This window comes from Sphaerodactylus townsendi, linkage group LG03, assembly GCF_021028975.2.
Source record: "Sphaerodactylus townsendi isolate TG3544 linkage group LG03, MPM_Stown_v2.3, whole genome shotgun sequence".
Classification (NCBI taxonomy): Eukaryota; Metazoa; Chordata; class Lepidosauria; order Squamata; family Sphaerodactylidae; genus Sphaerodactylus; species Sphaerodactylus townsendi.
Genome location: NC_059427.1, coordinates 36582404 through 36605310, shown reverse-complemented (window position 1 = coordinate 36605310; position 22907 = coordinate 36582404). Strand labels below are relative to the sequence as shown.

The following is a 22907-nucleotide window of genomic DNA, read 5'->3' as shown; positions in this document are numbered from 1 at the left end:
GGACCAAGTTGGCAACGTCTGAGACAGCCTGTACAAGGCCCACGAGGCAGCAGTCATGGCAATAAAGGTGTCCTCTACAACTGCCATAATTTTCTGAGCATCTTATCATACGGGTAAGATAACTTCTCCAGTTTCTTCCTCAAGGTAACAAAAGGCTAGGTGTTAGCATTCTCTGCCAACATTACACTCGACTCTGTGATTTTCGCATCCAGGAGCCTGGCATCCATTGCAGCTGCCAGACATACATTATGGTTAAGGGCATGGCCTAGGCCAGGGGTAGGGAACCTGCGGCTCTCCAGATGTTCAGGAACTACAATTCCCATCAGCCCCTACCAATTGGCCATGCTGACAGAGGCTGATGGGAATTGTAGTTCCTGAACATCTGGAGAGCCGCAGGTTCCCTACCCCTGGCCTAGGGACTGTCACACCAAGGCCATTTTGTCCACTTACCCTTTCCATGGGGACAGGCTATTTGAGTAAGCACTGGATAAGGTACTTGTGGAAACAAAGGATAAAAAAGTGTTTCCCAGAACCCTTAGAAGGACCAACAGGAGACCCATTGGTTCTCAGTCTTTTTGATCCTTTCAAATCCCAGGTTTTGACAGTAGTCCAGATCAAACTGAAATCCCAGACACACTCGTTGGGAGGACCCAACGCTAGGTTCCCCGGATCCAACTTCTGTAGACCTGACATAGAAGACAGAGGCAATAAACAAACCAAACAGTGACACCCTTCAGGCACCAGTGGGGGGGCTGTTCCTCTTTCAGCACCCAAACCAATGTGTGGACATTGGAAATTGTAACTCAGGGGTGCTCCATTGAGTTCTTCTGAACCCCTCTGATTGCCTTATACCTCCCTCGGTATCAAAGAATTCCCTCAAAAGATGCACTAGGCCAGGGGTAGGGAACCTGCGGCTCTCCAGATGTTCAGGAACTACAATTCCCATCAGCCCCTACCAGCATGGCCAACTGACCATGCTGACAGAGGCTGATGGGAATTGTAGTTCCTGAACATCTGGAGAGCCGCAGGTTCCCTACCCCTGCACTAGGCAGTTGATCACCTCCAGATCAAGACCATAGAGCCTGTTCTTCCTTTGCAGAGTGGATCCAGTGTCTGTTCTATTTTTTTTACTGTACGCAAGAAAAACAGGGACTGGAATGCCATTTTAGACTTAAAAATCATAAACAGATTTATCAAACTCTGGCACATTCATATGGAAATGCTGCAGAACATTTCAGAACCCCTCCAACACAGGGAATTTCTCATGTCCATCCACTTGATGGATATTCTGATACATCCCAGCCATTTCAGGTTCCTCTGATTCTGCATGGATGAACTACATTTTCATTTCTGGGTACTTCCTTTTGGACTTACAACAACGCCCAGAGTATTTTCCAAGGTGCTTATCCCCCTATCATCAGGTTGAGGAAACAGGGCATCAAGCTGCATCCTTACCTTGATGACTCCCCTCAGTGGAACGTGCCATAGAGGACACACAGATCACCATTCAAACCCTTCAGGAGTTTGGCTTTGTAGTCAATGTATCCAAGAATCACCTGATTTTATCACAGAGCCTGGAACATCTGGGAATTTTGATCAAGACAACTGCAGACCAGTTCATCTTACCAGATAAAAAGATTTCATCAAGACCAGAGAACTGGATACCTCAGTCATCAGAAGCAGACATTCTCCATTGATGACATTATCAGCTCTATTGGATCTAATGATTTTCATTAGATCTACTGGATCTAATGATGCTCTTCAGTGGGGTAGACTCCATGCCAACTCCTGAGACCCTACCAGCTACAGATCATGTAGAGAGCGGAGATCCCCTTCAAAGTAAAAGCAAGCCTCTAATGATGGACCAACTTCTCCCATTATAGACAGAGCAGATCTTTCCCACCCACCAGTACTGAGAGATCTTCATGGACAGCAGTCTCTCAGAATTGGGGGGGGGGGCACCTTCGATGGTCTCTCAGTTTAAGGATAGTGGACACAGGAAGAATCCACACATCCTATCAACATTTTGGCATTTCAGGCAGTCTACTTAGCCTTGATTCACTTCCAACCTTAGTTTCACAGGTCACATCTGAAAGTGAGAACTGACAATATAGCTGCCAAGACCCATATCAGTCACCAAGGAGGCTCCAGATCAACTGCTCTCCACAGAGAAGCTCTTTGAATCCTACTGTGGGCAGAACAACATTTGCTATTCATCAGATCAGAGCACATTTGCGGGAAGGCCAACACGACCTGGAAGTAGTTGGAAAGAGGAATCATTGCTTGTGGTATGTACACTCAGCCCTATAGCCTCTCATGGATGTGTATTGCAGGCTTATTGCTAGATTTCAACATGATGCTGTCAGTGTTTCTAAACTTAGATAATAAAACTATTTTTGTTGACTTGAATGTCAGTGTCTTCTGTTTTTAACTCTTACTTTATTTTCCCCCGAGATAAGCATTGATACCTGTTGCTACATATCCAACATGAAGCATGTTTGTAAGTATTGTTGGAGTAACATTAAGGCCAGAAAGCCAGCATGGTTTAATGGTAAAGGTGTCAGACTAGGATCTGTGAAACCCAGGTTCGAATTCCTGCTTGCCCCATGAAAACTTGCCAGGGGATCTTGGGCCAGCCATATTCTCATCCCAGACCCTGCTAGTATGTGGATGGGAGGCCTCCAAGGAATACCAGGGTGGCATGGAGGCAAGCAATGGCAAACCACCTCCTAACATCTCTTGCCTTGAAAACTCTACAGGGTCACCATAAGTATAAAAATATTTGAATATAATATAAAAATATTTGAACCATGTTTAAATATTTGAAGGGATGTAATGTTGAAGAGGAAACAAGCTTGTTTTCTGCTGCCTCAGAGACTCAAACACGGAATAATGGATTCAAGGTGAAGGAAAAGAGACTCCACCTAAACATTAGGAAGTACTTTCTGACCGTCAGGGCTGTTTGACAGTGGAATTCACTGCCTCGGAGAGTGGTGGAGTCTCCGTCTTTGGAGGTTTTTAAACAAAGGCTGAATCAGCATATGTCGGGAGTGCTTTGTTTGTGTGTTCCTGCATTGCAGGGGGTTGGACTTGATGGCCCTTGTGTTCTCTTCCAACTCTATGATTCTATGATTCTAAGTCAGTTATGACTGGACAACCAAAAAAAAAGACATTCTTGCTTTTGCTTTTATTGCATGTAGTAAAGAATACAACTTACATGCCAGGTTATTGATAATAGGTTGGTCATGCAATTTGTGGATGGCTCTTTCCCCTATTCCTCTCCCCTCAGTAGTCCATTGAAAAACTGGAGAAGCTTATTTGTGGGACAACTGGACCCATACACAACAATAGCCATTCAGGTAAGGAAGCTGAGCAGGAGAGAAGAAGGGGGGAATTGCTCTTTCTACCTCTTCCAGAAATTCCAGAATAAATTTTCCTGGGATCCAGAGAGACTGCTGGGAGGAGGGGAACATGGGAAAGATCCATGATCCTCTGCATCTTTCCATTCATAGATAGCAGGATCCACCCAGAGAAATAATTTCAGATTGCTAAAGAAATTAGTATTGTACGTGCTCCAGTTTCCTCAGGCATTTCCAAATTTTTTTACACATATAGATGCATAACTTGTGGAAATTTTACATTTCTGTATGGAGGGCAAATGGCATAGTGCTAATTGTACTGAAGAAAAAAATAGTCTACATTTACAGCTTTGCAACATAGATATTGCCTTGCTTTTTAAAAATGGTGTATAAATTTGTATTTGTGTTTTTCCTGCTTTCTAAGAAATACCTGCTCTGACTTTAGTACTATACTTACGCAGTTCATGATTAAAAGGTGTGTTTACTTTAAAAGGCTTTTTATTTAGCTTGTTCACTTGAGGTTTTTGTTTTCTTATTTGCATGAAATGTGGACTAAGTTGAAGTATATATATTTTTTAATGAGAAAGAACTACCACCTTTTAGTTCAATTGCATAATCTACTGTTTTGGTATGGTTCCCCGCAAGATAGTTTGCTTTTAAAGAAACAAGATCTTTTAAAAGCAGGGGTGTTGAACTCCTTTGTTACCAGAGCCAGATATGACATACATGTGACTTGATCAAGTCTGGCTTGTGATGGGGTTGGGGCTGTCTTGGCTAGCCCCAGAATGGCGCTAGGGGGTGCCTGGACTGGCAAGCCTGCAGCGGATTGGGGTGACTGCCTTAAGAGGACTTATCAAGGCCACAAGCCAGCTGAGGCAACCCCCTCTCCCCTGCTCCCAGTCTGGCCTGACAAGCGCAGGCTCACCAGGCCAGATCGGGAGTGAGGGAAGGGGTTGCCTCGGTTGTCTTGCGGGCCTAATAAGCCCCATCAAGGGGTTAGATCCATGCTGCAAACAATCCTCGCCAAGCGAAGGAATTTTGTGTGTGTGTGTGTGTGTGTGTGTATGTAATATATATATATACACACAAACTCCTGGAGCAACAAAATGCTGCAATGTGGTTTTACAGATTTGGCACAACTGACTCTCCAAATGCTGACTATGTTAGAGAGCTCATCTAGATCTTGTCAACTCAGTTTTGCTGCAGTTGCCATGACTAATTGATTCATTAGATGAGCTTTCTCATGGAATATATCTTAATCCTCATGGGTACACACAGGAAAAAATTCATACGTAGCCACATGTTTGGCACCCCTGTTTTAAAGAAGTAAGATCACTGTTTGTTCCTATCTTTATTTGGTTTCTTCCTCTTCCTATTGGAGTGGGAATGCCCCTTTCCCCAGGGTCACTAGGTTACTTAGTAGCATGTTCACTAGGATACCTGCACTAGTTTCCTCATTGATCTTTGCCAAATTTGCTATATGTTTTCTAGGCTCTAAATTTTCTGTCTTTTCTTCTCTCTGCTCATTCACACTTCTTTTCTCAACTCTCCTCCTCTCCCTTTGAGGGACTTCTCTCACTGCTGGCTCTCCTCACCAGCACCTGATGCAAAAAGGCATGCAAAAATGGAGCCATCAGGCAAAATGGTTGCCACGATTGCCAGCTACCATTCTCAAGGGTCCAGGGGCTCTGGTAGGCTAGGAGATGACACCAGCATGAGTGAGGAGACTTGCAGTTCCTGACACAATTGCTCTCAAGTAGACCAACAAGACAGTAATGCAGTTGCTTCAGGACTTCCAGACTTCTATAATTTTATCAGAGAAACCCTAAGGGATAAAGTCAAATAATAAGTCAGGGCATTCCAGTTCTGGATTCCAGAGCCTTGCTTCCCCTTTCAGCTTCCAGAAGGGATCCTAGCCCACAGAGGGTGGGTACCAGACAAGAAGGGTGGATGCCACAAAATAGGAAATCATCCTTCACAGCACCATCACTGACATACCTTGCGAATGTTATGAGTTGACTTCAACTGGAGACATCAGTTGACTCATCCAACTGAATAGAGATTGTAAGAGGACTAGCTCTGACATAAGATGCTTTGGTCCAAAATATCTTCACTCGAATCACTGATTCTGTTGTGAATGACATTCTTTGATGGGACACTGTTCAATTTTTTTCTGGCTTCTTCACCCAGGATAGTTGTTGCCCTTTACAATCCACATGGCTTGATGAAATCTTCTGCAATTGTCTGGGGATTCTTGGATTTGGCCACTTTATATGCTTCTTGGTATGAAGCAAGAAGTAGTGATTTTTTCAACAGAAACGAGACCTAATTTTGGAAGAGTTCCTTGTGAATCACAATGACCTCTTTTAATTTTCAATGACTCAGCATTATGTCCTTCAACATCAGCTCTGCCTTGCTTATTCTTGAAGTGGTCTTGAAGCTTAGATGGCCTCAGATTTTAGTTGGAAAACACAGTGCTACAAACAAGGCACTGGGGGTGCAAGCCATCATTTCCTGTTTCGCAACTGAAATCAAAGCACACATAGTCATCATTCAATTTCCTTCTTTTTGACATGATGAAGGGTTAATGGAGAGTCATGATGGAGTCAGTGTGATGTAGTGGGTAAGAGCAGGTAGATTCTAATCTGGAGAACAGGGTTAGATTCCCCACTCCTCCACCTGAGTGGCAGTGGCTTATCTGGTGAACCAGATGTGTTTCCGCACTTCTACATTCCTGCTGGGTGACCTTGGGCTAGTCACAGTTCTTTGGAACTCTCTCAGCCCCACGTACCTCACAAGGTGTCTGTTGTGGGGAAAGGAAGGGAAAGGAGTTTGCAAGCCACCTTGAGTCTCCTTACAGGAGAGAAAGGTGGGGTATAAATCCAAACTCTTCTTCTTAATCTGCAAAACCTGAGAGGCTCCAAGGAGTGAAATCATTAACGAACTCACACAATCGTGAATGTATGAGTGAAACAATATACAATGATTATGTCAGATATTGCGTTATGATTTTAAAAGCAGTACTCTGACAATCACTTACTCATATGTTAATTCTGTTATTCTCTCCTTTTGATTAAATAAACAAGGCTACTATCTATGCAACACAACCACCTACTACCACTGCTCAAAGCACACTGGCAGCTGACTGAGTGATTACTCATGGCTTGTCACTAAAGGACACAAGCCACTCTTTGTTGCACCCCTTGAAATTCCATCTCACTCTCCTTGGGGATGCGGATACCCCAAATTAGGAACCCCTGCCTTAGTCCGATCTTTGTCTTATTTTGAAGACTACGGAGAAAGCATATATTATGCTTGGCATTTTGTGGATGTCTGCAGAACAGAATGATTTTATGAATTTAAAAAACCTTTAGGTTTTATTTCATTCAAATTGTCTTGAAAAAAAATCAAATTGTATTGGGAAAAATACTATGTGACACCAGCAAAAGTATATCATTGTCTTGCAAAGTGGCAGAAAAATGTTAGGTCGGTTGATTACAGATCTGAATCTTACACTCCTTTTTTACTTCTGTAGTTCACATCTGCAGACTATACCAAAAGCTCCTATTTTAAGCAAAGGCACTACCAGGTCTAGTGAGGATAATCTAAAAGAGTGGACATAACCTGCAGTGATGAAGCTGTAGTGTTCAATCAGTCTGCTTTCTAAAAGATGACAGTGAATTATGATTGCTCTCAGCAAATGAGGATTTGTGTGCGTGCTGCTCTTTATGACTCATTCAAGGGCTTTGTCTGTTATAGCTGATGATACGTAAGGGTCTTAGTGAGTGGCAAGTGGGATCTAATCCAGGACTCATGAAAATCAGAGCTGGCAATCATCTCCTAATTTCGTGGCTGGCTCTACCTGTTTTTTGACCGAGCCATGACTGTGCAAACCTTAACTCTGTCAATCCAGCCCTACTGTGTTGACTTGGAAGCATCTCTAGGAAGGTGCATGGCCCTGACAGATTAGCTCCTACTTACCTCTCATTGTGTGAAGTAAGTTAAAGAGAGGCATTGTGGTTGTCACAATCCTTGGGGACAGCATGGTCATGTAGTGTCTCTTCTTCCTTTACCTAAGCAGCTGCCAGAGCTCATGACCCTGGCCATCCAGCCTTAGCCCATCAATGCAACCACTGGTTCTATCTCCTCCAAAGCATGGGGGGATCAATACAATTTATCTACTCAAGGAACAGCCCTGATTTCCATGATTTCAGTGAGCATTGTTTACATCCTAGCAGTAAAGCCCATTTTGGAGGAAAATGTGATAGGCTGTGGAAAACTGGGGGGTGTTTATCTCCTGGGACATTGTCCCTTCCATGTTTCCCAAGTCCTGCACAGCTTGAGAAGCAGGGAGGGGGGCAGAGAGGGCACTATCCTCCATGTGGTGCTTCTCACCGGGCCCTCCTTGTTCTTTGAGGTATGGGGGGACTGGGTGGGTCGGGGCCAGGCGGGAAGGTCTTTGCTGCTGTTGCCCCTCCAGGCCCTGCTTTTTCTTTAGTGGGGCGGAGGCTGGCGGGGGACTGGAATGCTGGGCCTTGATGGAACACGTCGTGATTGGCAGTGAATCATCGCCACACGTTCCATCCTTTGGCAATTATGTGTAAGTTTAGGGTTGCATTTTAGAGTACAAAGTGGTGTAGTGCAAACCCCCTTGAAAATGAAGAAAATACCAGATTTAGGGGAGCACAGGGGAAAATGATGGAAATCTGTGTTTGAACAATCTGAATATTTGAATATCAATTGGGAGATAAATTGCCAGTGGAACTATGTTTTGAATAGAAGGGGGTCTTAGCTTGTACTCCATTCCTGCACATATCTAACCATTTTAATGTTAAAAGATGTAGAAATGTCTCAGTTATTCATGAGTGACACCAACTTCTTGAAATGCTAGAAAATGCTGTAGTAACCAAATAATTATTTTTGATGGAGGTTGAAGCTGATTGCTAATTGCGTTTAACTGAAAATGTTGTTTTAGTGATCATATTTAATGTGATAGTTTTATTGGTTGTACACCTTTGGGGACGGGGCGGTATATTAAATCAGATAGATAGATAGATAGATAGATAGATAGATAGATAGATAGATAGATAGATAGATAGATAGATAGATAGATAGATTGATTGATTGATTGATTGATTGATTGATTGATTGATTGATTGATTGATTGATTGATTGATTGATTGCCAGTGCATTTGATGCATTAAATTGGGTGTGAAGCTAAGAAATCCATCAAAAAATGTGCTAGCTTTTCTTTCTTCAAAATGTGTTTTGCTAACCATTATATGACAGAAATTCTTAGTGGACCTTGCCCAGATGATAGTCTTTGCTGCAGCACATGCTGTTTGCAAGTGTCAAGTGTCATTGTAGATCACCAATGTGCTCCAGATGTCCAGCTGTTTCCGGTTATGATAGAATCCCTAGCCATTCTCAATGTTAAGTTCCTTCTTTAATTCAGAACTCCGTGACAACGCTGTCCAGTTTTGCCACTTTCATTTTAATCTCGCAGGTTTATAATTGTGCAAGGCTGCAGATAGTAGTATTGACAAGCCGTGGCAGTAGGAGTCTGGCACAGAGAGGACTGCTAAAGACACACTGAATGGACCATTTGTTTTAGATTTGTTCTGATTGACAGTCTCTGCATTGCAGCTGTAGGGAAGAAGGATTTATTTGAATAATTGCGGTTGAATGAGACATTTACTAACTCTTGTTTTCTGTATTTAACAATTTACCAGTGTCCATTTGATGAAACAGTACAAGCAGCCTGGGTCAGTTAGCATAACACTTCAAAGTACAGACAGTGTGTGAGTTTCATGGCTTTCTCTGGCCTCTTAAGCATGTTTTCATGTCCATACTTTTAAAATTGTACTTTCCCCCCCCCTGTAATATGGATGATTAGACTTGTTGATTTATTTGAAAATAGAGGAAGGTTAGTCCCTTAAATAAGCACTGTGTTGTGCTGGGCTTCAGTTCCTGAGCAGAGATGTTCAATTCTAAAGAAAGAGACTTTCTCTAAAAGAAGTGATTGCTGAATTCCTAATTTTACGTCTAAGACTCATTCAGAAATTGGGTAACGTGAACAATTGGGTAGCATGAACAGTAAAGTTAACATTTGTGAGTGAGTGCCATTTTAAAATTGTGGACGTAACACGTTTGCTGGTTAACACCAGACATTCCTTGTTTGATGAAATACTTGTTTTACTAATGCTTCTGCTGCAGTGAGCCATTTGTTTTAATAAAGTCACTGACACTGAGTATCCCTTTTTTTATTTCTTCTCACATCATAGGAAACCTAGGATAAATTCTCAGCTTGTTGCACAACAAGTTGCTCAGCAATATGCTACCCCACCGCCTCCTAAAAAGGAGAAGAAAGAGAAGGTGGAAAAGCAGGAAGAGAAAAAGCCAGACAAAGAAAAAGAAATTAGTCAAAGTGTTATAAAGAAGAGTACCAACAAGAAGACTAAGTATGTTTCTGGGCCATCCATCCAAATTAGCAACTCCTAACCTCTTAGCTTGTACCCCTTTACAAATGATCTAATCTGATGTGCTCCCAATTTCCCTAGTTTAAAATCCCTACTAGGTGCCTCAAACATCCAGTGACTCTTTAATTTCCCCTTGATCTCCAGTCATTCTCCTCTCTCTTACCACCACAATTCTTGATTCATGTGACTTGGCTCTTTCTGTGCTGCTGCATCAAATTTAAATTTTTGTTGCTTGTTATCCTCTTCCAAGATTAGCTGAGAGTGGAGAAGTACATTGGTACTATGCAGACCTTATAAGAAATTTCCCTTCTAGTATTCCTGTAGATGTATTGATGGGTGTGAGGGTTGTAATCACTGCAAGTTTTTTTCTTCGTGCGTGTATAAATACACACACACCCTCCATGATATTAGTTATCCCAGTTTCAGAACATATTTCCTTAGAAGTACAGGGCCCTCCTGCTATTCAGTTTTCTCTTCTCTTTTCTTCCAGGCCAAAGTCAGATATTGTGAAAGATCCACCAAGTGAAGCAAACAGCATACAGTCTGGGAATACAACAACAAAGACCAGTGATTCAAATCACACCTCAAGGTAATTTTGTACAGAATTTCTGAGTGTCATCTTCCTGAATTGGCTTCTTGGTCTGACTGTATCTGTGTATGGTATGGGAAGGAATTTCCTTCCAGAATAATGAACTTGGGCATTTAACTTTTCCTTCCAGCCAATGAATTACTTTAGCCAAGAGGGGTAGAGAATAAGGAGGGTCGAATCAGATGTCTTTTCAGGTTGCATATTTTTAAATCTAGTAGAAAGTGTTCTTGAGCCTCTTTCTTTCCTAAAGCATAATGAATGGAAACACAAGAATTTGCCTACTGCAAAACACTTATCTTTCTACAATACTTCCATTGTAGCTAGGGCTGATATAAACACACCAGTTCACATGCCTTTGATTGTCTGCTGGATAATAAATACAGAGTCTGAACTAATTAGAAGAAGAGGATCTATACCAGTGGTTCTCAACCTTCCTAATACCGCAACCCTTTAATACAGTTCCTCATGTTGTGGTGACCCCCAACCCTAACGTTTATCCATTTTACAGATGGAGAACACTGATGCAGAGTCTTAGGTGACCTCTGTGAAAGGGTCGTGATCTATACCCTACCTTTCTCTCCTGTAAGGAGGCTCAAGGCAACTTACAAAACCTCTTTCCCTTCTCCTCCCCACAACAGACACTTTGGGAGTCAAGGTAGGGCTGAGAGATTTCTGAGAGAACTGTGACTAGCCTGAGGCCACCCAGCAGGCTTCATGTGGAGGAGTGGGGAATCAAACCCAGTTCACCAGAGTATGCCACTCATATGGAAGAGAGGGGAATCAAACCCGGTTCTCCATATTATTTGCTCTTAACCATTATACCATGGTGGCTCTATTACAAAACAGTCTGGGTCTAGTGTGTTCAGTGATCAGCAGGGCCTGGGCTACCTGATTTGCATGGTAGGAATAGGGAGCCCTTCTACTTTTGCAAGGCTGTCACTCTTGTGGGATGCCTTCTGTAGACTTCTTTGCAGGCATTGGATCCAACAGCAAAATGGAAGACACAAGTTGTGTTTCTGTGAGGCTTTTTCTTTTTCTTTACACTTGGATCTGAGTACCAGGATTCCAAATAAGTGCATGGTGCATCAAATAGTAAATGTACATGTTGGTTTTGCTTCATCCTTCCCATTCAAGAGGGTCATGTGATATATCATCAACTGTGTGGTCTCCCTCTTTCTGTTGACCTGCATTTTGGGCAAACAAGAAGAGGCCACCATTATAGCTGCACTTGGTGACAGCTCTGCAATCAGATGAGGGGGATAAGGGCAAGGAAACACGGCCTTTGTCAGAAAGACTGAGAGTAGAACCACCCTATACAGCAACTTCATTGTTTTGGTTTGGTTTTTTCCTGGCCTTTTCTTTGGTGCAGAATGTCTCAATTGAAGCAACTCCGCCAATGAGTTCTGCATCATTTGAAGGTTGCAGTTGGTACATTGAATTTCCCTGCCTCTGATTTGCTGTGCTTGGCTACTGTTGCAGTTTACCTTTAATGCAATGCTACTGGACTGGCAATTGTGGAGTAACAGGATGAAATGTTCCTTCTGATTATAATCCTTTTAGAACTGAATAACTCATCAAACACCATACAGAGAAATTAAGTCATGTGCCTTTTAAAACTGGACTGTAGCTTCTACTTTGTGATGGGTAGTTTTTAATATTGCATTGGAATAAAGTATGGCACACACCCAGGTTTCGCCCCTCTTATTATCCTTCCCACGAACTGTGATTGCATAAAAACTACTGGGACATTCCAAGGCAGCATTTAAACCATGGGACTGAAAACTAAATAGTAGTTCAGGGTACCTGGGAGCTTCTGCCTTGGTATAGTACAGTGGTGGCGAATCTTTGGCACTCCAGATGTTATGGACTACAATTCCCATCAGCCCCCCAATTGGCCATGCTGGCAGGGGCTGATGGGAATTGTAGTCCATAACATCTGGAGTGCCAAATGTTCACCACCACGGGTATAGTAAGTCTGTTGCTGCATGATGTTTTGGTCATTTTCTGTCTTTCTGTAATGGGCATGGTGAAAGAAGATTGGAGAAGCAAACTTCCGGGGGGGGGGGGGGATTGAGTTGTAGAGACCAGTGGTAGACACAGAATTGTTATGTGGGAGTAGGCTGGATAGGCATTTCCAAGCTGGCAATATTGGGTTGAAATGTGGGGGTAAACGAGTGCTGTTCTGACTGCTTTGTTAACAGATTGTCCACATAAATAAACATGGGGATGTTTGTCGAGGGCTTTCACGGCCTGAATCACTGGGGTGCTGTGTGGTTTCCGGGCTGTATGGCCGTGTTCTAGCAGCATTCTCTCCTGACGTTTCGACTGCATCTGTGGCTGGCATCTTCAGAGGATTTGATGGGGATATTGGAAAGATTCCTCATTACCTCTTAGCTTTCTATTAAAAAGTATTAGGCCTGGCCACACAGCCTGGAAACAGCTAATGGACAGCTCTTCCTGTTTCCTCATTTCTACCATCTCCTTCTTCAGCCAAGAAACCATAACAGAAAGTTGCAGGGCCAAGATTATTTTCATAGCAGCCAGCAGGGTAAGAAAATGTCTCTGTGTCCTGCTGACCCTGTGGGTGGAAATTTTGAAGCCAACGATCAAGCTGAAGCTCTCTTGCAGGAGAGAGGTTTCCAGATCTTTTACCATTTCTTGGTCAGGGAGGTTAGAAGGACAGTTCTGTTGGACAATGCCTTTGAATTTAACCTTCTTGGCATCCTTGCAAAAATAAGCCCTCTTCATGTAGATTACTTATTCCAACCCCAGTAACTCTTTATAGGTCGAAACCTGCAAACTGTTCAGAGTTTGGCTTTGGAGGTACAATCCCTTAAACTCATGAAGCGAATGCTTTAGTTCCTTAAAAAAAAACCCAGCCATTTGTTTTCTGAAGGTCTTCTTTGTTGTGCTGCTTTGGTTCTTTGGGTACAATAGCAGGAAATGTTAGGCCTCCCAGCTAATGACCTGATTTGGCATTCTCTAGAGCTGTTGTTGCTAAAGAACCCCTAGGCTGTGGCAGGTACTCATGTGAGTGGCAGCCTGTGCTTTATTTGCTGACTTAATGACTGCACAAAAGCATGACACAAAGCAACGAAGGGGTCTACTACGGTGCTTGGATTTAAAATAAGATACCGTTTCTTTTTATCGGTCTGTTTATAATAACCATGTGTGTTTCTTGAGCTTGTGGTGTAGTGGTTAAGAGCAATGAACTCTAATTGGGAGAGCCAGGTTTGATTCCCCACTTCTCCACTCGAGCATCAGACTCTAATCTGGTAAACCGGGTTTATTTCCCCATATGAAGCCTGCTGGGTGACCTTGGGCTAGTCACAGTTCTCTCTGAAGTCTCTCACCCCCACCTGCCTCACAAGGTGTCTGTTGTGCAGAGAGGACGGGAAGGAGTTTGTAACCTGCTTTCAGTCTCCTTTTGGTTGAGAAAAGTGAGGCATAAATCTCTTGTTTTCTTCCACTTGTTTTCCGCAGCCAAATTCAGAACAGGCTATTTTGGATAGTTTTTAATATGCATTGTTTGTTCTTCTTTCTATAAATTGCCAGCAGTTGTAAAAAGACACCTGGCGCTGTCTTGTTTGTAAGTGCAGAAATCCTCTATGCAAATGATACTACTTCTTTCAGATTCTTTGTTTGTGTGTGTCTGTCTAGCTTAGTATTGCAAAGTCACAGCTTTGGGACCCACAAGAAGACGAATTCAAAACATGAAATCCTTGTGTTCAGGGATATACCCTGAGGCTTTCTTGATAGTTGCATAGCTGTCTCTACTGTTTTCTCTGACTGGATGGAATAGAGATAGCTCCTTACCACTGCAAAGCTCCAAGAACTTATTTTTCAGCCACAAATGCATTCTGGGGATTCAACATGCTGATAGACTGAGCATTTTTAAAAAGCAAAAGGTTATTTGGGGTGAGGGGGAGAGGAAGGACAGTCATATTGTTCAGTCTTCATTGATTTATCATTGGGCTGGCCCTCAACTCCCTTTAGAAGGGATCCTTGTAAATAAGCTGAGAAAAGTGTCTTGACAGGAGGCTCCTCTGTTATTTATCAGTGTTTCTCTCTCTCGCTTTTAAATTTAAGGCCTAGACTGAAAAACGTGGACAGAAGTACCGCCCAGCAGCTGGCAGTCACAGTGGGCAACGTCACAGTAATTATCACAGACTTTAAAGAAAAGACTCGTTCTTCTTCCACGTCGTCATCCACAGTGACCTCCAGTGCAGGATCAGAACAGCAGAATCAGAGCAGCTCGGGATCTGAGAGCACAGACAAGGGTTCCTCCCGCTCCTCGACGCCAAAGGGCGACATGTCCACAGTCAATGACGAATCTTTCTGAAATTGCACATGGAATTGTGGGGAACTTATGAAATCAGGGTATGAAATTCAATTGCTCCACTTGTCCACCAGGCTGCAGTCGTCCAGGGAAAGCTCCAGTGCCACTTACATCTCTTCTGCCTCTTCTTGAGAGTCGGTGTATTTTGGGGGGGGGACCTCACCTCTAAACAGATGACACCGGGATCGTTTGTGCTGGCTGTGGGCATCTGGCCGTCGAAGAATTTCGCACCCTGACAATAACTTTTTTGACACTTGTGTATTCCATTGTTTTATATGATTTTCCTAACAATCATTTATAATTGGATGTGCTCTTGACTCTACTTTTTTATAAATCTGCTGTGCACAATTTTTCCCATGAACATTGCAACCTTTTTTGTCTTTCGGGGCGAAGGGAATGTGAAGTGAGCGGGAGGGAGAGGGCTGTAGGAGAGGGGTTTTTTTTTTTAATTTATTTCAGTCACAAACTCCATCCTCTTGTTCTTGGTCGCCCCCCCCCCCCCTCCCCAGCATATCCTGTTTTGATTTCAGTTCCCCTTCTTCTTCCAGTTATACTGTGTACTATCAGTTTTGATATAAATTATATATAAATATATAAATATATATATATAAATAAAAATATATAGGGTTATTTGAAACCAATACATGGAAACGCTGGTGCTTGAAACACTGTGAAGCGAAACAGTTTTAAGACCTGGGACAGTGAGTGCCCTTTGGAAAGAGCTGAAACTGGACCAGAACTAGTCATAAACAAACCGAGTGTTCCTGCAGGCTCCACCCAAAACAGGACCTGGCTTCCTTTTTGTGCTTTGGCTGAAGAGTACTGGACAAAGATAGATGTCTATTTTCTTATTTTCTATTCTGTTTTTGAAATCTAAAAGGTGCTCCAGGTCACTTGCATTCCTAGTAGAATATCTGAAAACAGTAAAATCTCCAGCCTCGTCCTATGGCAGTGTACACGTTTTAATGGCCACAAGCTACGCTTGTTTCTGAATGCCCTAGTATTAATGTACAGGATGGCTACACGTTCACATCGCCTAGTTTTGCGTAACCTGCCTCATTCAAGTCCGGTGTTCTGTAACTTTAGCCATGGTCCAGATCTGTCCTGGTTACAGGGGTATCATTTCAATACCTGCGGGGGGAGGAGGCATTGTCAGTTTTTATCATCCAGAGCAAAAGGGAGCCTTAAGACAGAGGCTGCCCTCCACCCAGCTGTAATAACAAAGGTACCACAAGATCTGATGTCATATGGCTTGTTCGCAATACAAATCTTTCACATCTGTCTCTATGTTCCTTTGTTTTACATTAATCCATTGTGTATCCTCAAGAGAGTTTTCTTTAAAGAAACAACAGCCTGTCTTCCAGTGATGATGGGTTGGGATTATTGGTGTTTAGACATGTCTAGATATCCTGCCATGCGAGCTGAAGTTGTGAAGAATTTTTTCTTACTGGTAAGGGAGCAACTGGATGATGTGCCATTTTGATTTCGCTAGACAGCTGTTCCGATGTCAGCTTCCTTCTAGCCCTGTTAGAATTGCGTTGCAGTTTTGCCTAGCGTGTGTCTTAACCCTGCTTGAAACACTAGGATGAAGATATGGCACACTTTTTTTTTCCTTTAAAAAAAGATATGCCTTCCAGTTCTCATTGTGTGTGCTTTTTTAGGCGACCCAGAGTGCTTTGCTGTAATTTCAGCAACCTCCCCCCCCCCCCCATCAAAATGGATACTGCGTGGGTGTTTATGCTCAAAGGGCCACTTGCCAGAACTTGGTGCTAGACAATTACTATACTAATTAACTTGTTTGGAACAATATCAATTATTTCTGTTGTGTGGAGGCAGTGAAACTGTTGCGTTTTATCAGCTCAGTTTTGACTCACAAACGCAAACTCTTTTCACACCCGGTTTAAATTTTAGCCTGTGCTTAACTGAATAAACCGACTCTGCTCAAAGCAGTGGAGAAGCAGAGCAGTGCCTTTGCAGCTGCAGTTTGATTCTGAACATGGTGCGTTCCTTGTTAAATTGTTCTTGTATTCTGATTTGTTTTTGTTCATTGAAATCCTATTATTGAAATATTTATTGAAAAAGAAAAAAAGAACCAAAGGAAAACCAGATGATTCTCATAAGCTCCTAAAACACAATATTATCTGTAGTTTTTAGTAGTCCACATTGGTCCACCTTTTTAACATGGATGTGATATTGTAAAGACATTCCTTTTCCAAGTTCTACTGTTCCTTTAAACGATCTCAGGGAGGGTAAATTGGTCAGCCATATTTATTTTTGGAGAAATTTTTTAATTTTTAAAGAGAAGTTTGAACTTTGTCCCAGATGTGTGTATTTTGCACAGTTTTTTAAACGAAACGAACCAGAATGAATTGGGCCTGTGTTCATTTGGACTGTTTACAGCAGACCTGTTGTGAGGGCGAGTGAAGTGCACCTATACAGACAAATGGTGTCTTCAGTGCTTCTTTGGAATAAGGCCTTGGTGCAGGGGGAGAAAAGGCAGTGTGGTACGCTGAGGAAATTTATTTACATGGCAAACACCACCCACCAAGCACTGTTGCTCTGCACCCACCATTCCTCTTTGGGTGGGCTGACATTCAAAAGGTGCACATCAGCTGGAGTGGGTGGGTTGCGCCCAGTAAAACGCGCCCCTTAGATTAGGTAGGTGGTAAAAGCTTTAAAGGTAACGAGCTACTCATTGGTTTACCAATTCAGTGGAATCCTCTTTGGGTTTTCTTTTCTTTTTCTTAACGTGTGCCTCATGATATGTTAGCTTGTTAGGTGAAAAGTATGCAAATCTATCTTTGGCACAAGTGGACTGACTGAAGCTGCATTTGGTTGAAATTGTCAGCTAAGCATTCAAACTTTCTTGGGCCGCATTTTTTCGCTGTTGCATTGTCAATCTGCTTTTTTACTTAAACCCTGTGATGGACAATACCCTTAAACAGTAGCATGTGTTAAAATAGAATTCCCTTCACTTCTGTGCATTTCAGTTTGCCGTACGGTAGTTGGAGAGCATGTTTTAAATACTAGTGTAGAGGAAGGGGCCAGAAACGCTCAATTGCCAATGGCACAGAGAGCAGGCGAGATAAAAGCACAGTGTTAACATTTGCAAGTTTCAATTTTTACACTTCACATACACACACGTGCGTGCACACCCATACATACAACAGCTTGCCTGACTTGCTCAGTTTGACAGAGTCATGCAAAGGGAACCAGTAAAAAGCGTTTAAGATGAGCAATTTTAATTGAAGGCAATTCGTTTACTAAAAAGAACAGATTTAAAATTCGGCAGTAGCTATTTTCAGTGAGAGACACTTCCACCTGCCTTATCAATATAATTCTCAGTCTACTTTTTAAACAACAGTAAACGTAAATTATTGAAAATTTATTAATTGCTGACTATAATAACCTTTGCTTGTATGTAACCGAAAAAAAATGATTTAAGAGCCAACATTTAGAATATGACAATGGAGCTGAACAGTTTTTAACGCGCAAGCAGTTCTGTTCTTGTGTATGACTTGTAACCTTAATTTACTGTGTAAAGATGGTTACATTATTTCTTTAGCTTTGTTTGGAGACAAATAGAGAATGCTTGTTTAAGTATGTCAAGACATAATTTTATCTTGTGGATTTTTATGTTAATGTATTATACGAGCTATATTTTTCATTTGCCCAGAAAGACAGCTTGTATAACGCTTTTGGAAGTTTTCTGCTCTGTAAAGTCTTTAGAGCTGACAGTCCTGTTAGATTTGTTTTTAATCTTCATGCTAAAAGTGTCAATGGTGGTTTTGTGAACTGGTCAGAAAAAATTCACAGGTCTTAAATGTTTTTGGGAAATTTATATTGGACACTGCTCTTTGTCTAGCAAATAAAAGATGTTAATATATTCCTGTTACCGGCATGTGCACGACTGTTATTAGAAGCCACTTTATAATTTTCCTGCTTTAAATAGAAATGTCTATTTATGAATTCTGCTTGTAGTTTTTTCACAAATAAAATAGCAACATTTAATTAAAGCTGAATTTCTATTCTTTGGTGTTTAACATTAGTGTGGGGGAAAGGAATAGGTAGTTTCCTGAGCCTGTATTTTTTATAACTTTCATACTGGGGTGCATATGTGATCTTGTATGTTCTCTAGTCTTTCAGAAGAGCAAGTTCACATACCCATCACTTGTCTGGCCTTATTTTTAATAATTGGACTTAGATGCTGGGGACCCTGAAGTAAATACCCCTTCCTCGTTTTTCAGCTGCAGGAACTCATAAACAGAATGTTTAATATGCATCTGGCAAGTGTGATTTGATTCCCAAAAGCTTGTGCCACAATAAATACGTTCTTCTAGGGTCCCAAAAGGCTTAACCCAGTCATGCTCTGGTTTTAGGACATCTAACAAGTGAAGTCCCCTGAGGGCGTCAGCATGAAAATCTGAGGTTTCATTTGTAGACAAAATGAAAACAAAAACTTGCCTCCTGGAGAGGGTTTTCTGTATGTCGCCTGTTTTTTGTTTTTTTTTCATGGAACAATATTCAGCATTGAGCCTGCTGTGGAGGGTGGGCAGCTTCCTCTCTAGCCCAGGTCAAAATTCTTACAGTTCAGTCCTAAGCTGAATCACACCCTTTCAAGTCCATTGAAGGCAGTGGCTTTGGAAAAGTGTAGACCCTGTTTAAGAAGAGTTTGGATTTATATCCCCCCTTTCTCTCCTGCAGGAGACTCAAAGGGGCTTACAATCTCCTTGCCCTTCCCCCCTCACAACAAACACCCTGTGAGGTGGGTGGGGCTGAGAGAGCTCCAAAAAGCTTGGCATGTGTGGGAGTGTACAGGTTAATCTGAATTCTCCAGATAAGCCTCCACAGCTCAGGCAGCAGAGCTGGGAATCAAACCCGGTTCCTCCAGATTAGATACACGAGCTCTTAACCTCCTACGCCACTGCTGCTCTGTACTGTTAATCTAATTTTGATAAGATTTGCATAGCATTTGTACAAAGAGTCTCAAAGACCTGGGACAGTTTGATGTGGATCAGTGAAATAAGTAAGGTGCTACATGATAAACTATTTCATTTTTTGAAATACAACTCCGTGATTAGTATTTTGATTAAAACAAACCTTGCTCTTTTTTTGTTTGCTCGTTCAGTTCTTGAAATGCAAGGAGTTAAGCTGCACTATTGCAGTCAAAACTCTGCTCATGACCGGAGTTTGATCCCAGTAGGCTCAAGGTTGACTTAGCCTTCCATCCTTCCAAGGTTGGTAGGACCTGGCTTGTTAAGGGTAAAGTGTAGACAACTGGGGAAGGCAGTGGCAAACCGCCCAATAAAACATGATCTGCCTAGTAAAGTTGTCACCCCATGGATCAGTAATGACCCAGTGCTTGCACCGGGGACGACCTTTACCTTTAAGCAGTTCAAACTGGGTAGAACAGTTGTGATTGTAAAAAGCTAAGCAAGAAGAGTTTTAACGTAGGTAATTTTTACAACTGAGGTAGGCTTTTCAGATTGCTTCCTACGCATTTGGTGCCTGTCACAGGAGCCATCTCAGTTTTTCTGCTAGAAGGAACAAATCATTAAGTCTCAGCAGCGATCAACTTTTAACCAGTCCCCCTCTGCATCAACAGATGGAGTTTGGATGGAGACGGCCATTTACTACACATCTGAACCAGATATAAGGTTTTCTTTGCTACTTGGCAGGATGGTTCAGATAATAAAGCTGACAGCTCGCTGGTTTCCTAAGTGGTTAGTAACATGCACAATAAGGAAAATTACCACTTAGTTGTATGTCCAACCTGAGCTTTCATGTATTTTTAGGAAGGGAAAGATGACCAAGCACACCTTGACTTCTCATTGCTGAGTAACACAAGTTTCTGTGTACAGTCTTTTCTCAAGAAATAATGAGAAGTGTTGGAAAGCAAAACACGTACGAGAAAAGACTGTCCTACCTAGCCAGGCTTTGGCTTTCGTTTCTTGGTAAGAGGGACAGTTTATAACAGATTACAAACTTTTTTTGGCACGGATTATAAAGCTTAAGCTAAAGTATCCATAAACCTATTAAACAAAAATTCTCTTGGCTTAGAAATTGAAGTACATAGATATACACTTTCCAAAAGTGCTATAGAGACATAAGGAGCAAGGCAAAGTATTACATACTTTAATCTCTCTTGGAAGGTTGTCAAAAACATTTGTTCCAAGCACAAAGAAGTAGCTATTCCTTTTGGGAGCCCCAAGCACAGTAGACACGTCCCAGAGTATATTTTATAATGTTGACAGGTAAGACTAGAAACCTCTTGCATTACACCAAGATTCTACCAGTATATGTTTCCAGAGGTCATTTTTTATAAAACTAAAATGTGCATTCCTACAACACAGACTTGGTGTGTTTTTTTGCACACAACATAATTGCCAGACCAGGACAGCTGTATATTATTGGAGTGGAGATGATGCCACACCCAGCTGGAATGTAGGAGTGGGGGAATAAATCCAGTTCACCAGATAAGACTACCACTCACGTGGAGGAGTGGGGAATCAAACCCAGTTCTTCAGATCTTAATCACTATACCATTCTGGCTTTTAGGAAGCAGGGTGTCAGGAAGGCAGCACTCTTGAGTCTGCTTTTGTGGGGAAGAGTGGAGCATTAAATATAATCATCATCATCTTTGTTCTCCAGATGCCAGGTTCAGAGGAAGGTTCACTAGCTTAGACCTGCTGTTGTGCAGGGTAGGGATGCAGACATATTTTGTAGAACTTGCTAAAAGACCTGCTGTTTTGGCCTGTTACTTGCTAAAAGACATGCTCCATAGATGTGTATTTAATAATGCTGTGGATTATGCAGTCTGCTCACACTGAGGTCTGATGACAATTCTCTTAAATAGAATGATGGCCCCCACCTTTTTTTTGTAGGTTTCATGGAATAGCTGCCAATTAATACACCATTTAGCAGGGTTTTCATACAAGTAGATGTAAATCACTGCATAGGGCTAGCACAAGAAACTAATCATTTGCCTCTACTTTATAATCTTTGAAGGACTGATGGTAATTATATTAGGTGTGGCCATTTGCATGAGACAGTGTTGTCCTTGGGGCTTTGAATTTTGCTCCATATTCATGAAAATTGGATCTAGGCTTGTGGGAGTCTGAAGTGCCTTCTGGCAAAGTGTGGCAAAATGCCTTAACTATGTGAATCAGGGAAGGCTTCAAGACTTTTATTTCCCAAGAACAACATAATATTTTTGCCCAGAGTACCATTCTTTCCACTTTCTTCCCTCTGATATCCTTAGCAATGTGTTTTTACAGGTACGTACTGAAGACTCTGTGGAACAAGACATCGTTGGAGGTTAACTGTTCATCAAACCTGTGATGTTCTGAGTTTTGTTGTCCAACTACATGCAGATAAGAGAGAGAGAGAGAGAGATTCCACTTTCTTCACTACCCCCTCCTCTTCCATTCTCTGCCACAAACTGATAAAAAGCACTGGTTGTTGTGGGTTTTCTGGGCTGTGTGGCGTGGTCTGGTAGATCTTGTTCCTAATGTTTCACCTGTATCTGTGGCTGGCATCTTCAGAGGTGTATCACAGAGAAAAGTCTGTTTCACACTGTGTCTAGTGAGAAGAGAAAGTTTAGTGGGGTATTGGCTCATTCCGCACATGCAGAATAATGCACTTTCAAACTGCTTTCAGTGCTCTTTGAAGCTGTGCAGAATAGCAAAATCCACTTGCAAACAGTTGTGAAAGTGGTTTGAAAACGCATTATTTTGCATGTGCGGAAGGGGCCGTATTGTCCATGTCCCATGTTAAAAAACAGTGCAGCCTTCTCACTGTCATGAGCCATCTCCCATCAAAAGAAATTAGGTTTATTCTCTTAAGATTACATAAAAATGATCAGTAACTGGCTAACGTTTTATCAGGCTCCTGTTCTTCAGGTGACATCCTTGAGGTACATTTGTGGCAGCAAACGATTGTGGTACATGCATGAAAATGCTTGGTACCAATCAAGAATTTGCACAAAGCCTTGATGTTAATGTGGGTATTTTGAAATGTTCTGGGTTTCGGCAGGAGCCCCACTGCGTTAGATTGCTTTAGAGAGGCTTTGACTAACATTGATACTTTGCATTTATTTATAGAATTTCTGAATGTTAAAGGAGATTCATACAATCTTTCCT

General features: G+C 42.0%; 1 protein-coding gene across 2 annotated transcripts in view; it reads left to right on the top strand.

The window, feature by feature from the left end:
* The window catches only part of LOC125429280 (RING1 and YY1 binding protein), a 103411-nt gene extending 84629 nt beyond the window's left edge, over positions 1-18782 (top strand). For both annotated transcript variants that reach the window (XM_048490243.1, XM_048490242.1), the window contains exons 3-5: positions 9644-9820; positions 10329-10427; positions 14517-18782. In XM_048490243.1, the coding sequence (XP_048346200.1) occupies positions 9644-9820; positions 10329-10427; positions 14517-14769 (529 nt within the window). In that variant the 3' untranslated portion in view covers positions 14770-18782. The remainder of the gene's footprint in view (positions 1-9643; positions 9821-10328; positions 10428-14516) is intronic.
* The last annotated feature ends 4125 nt before the right edge of the window (positions 18783-22907 follow it).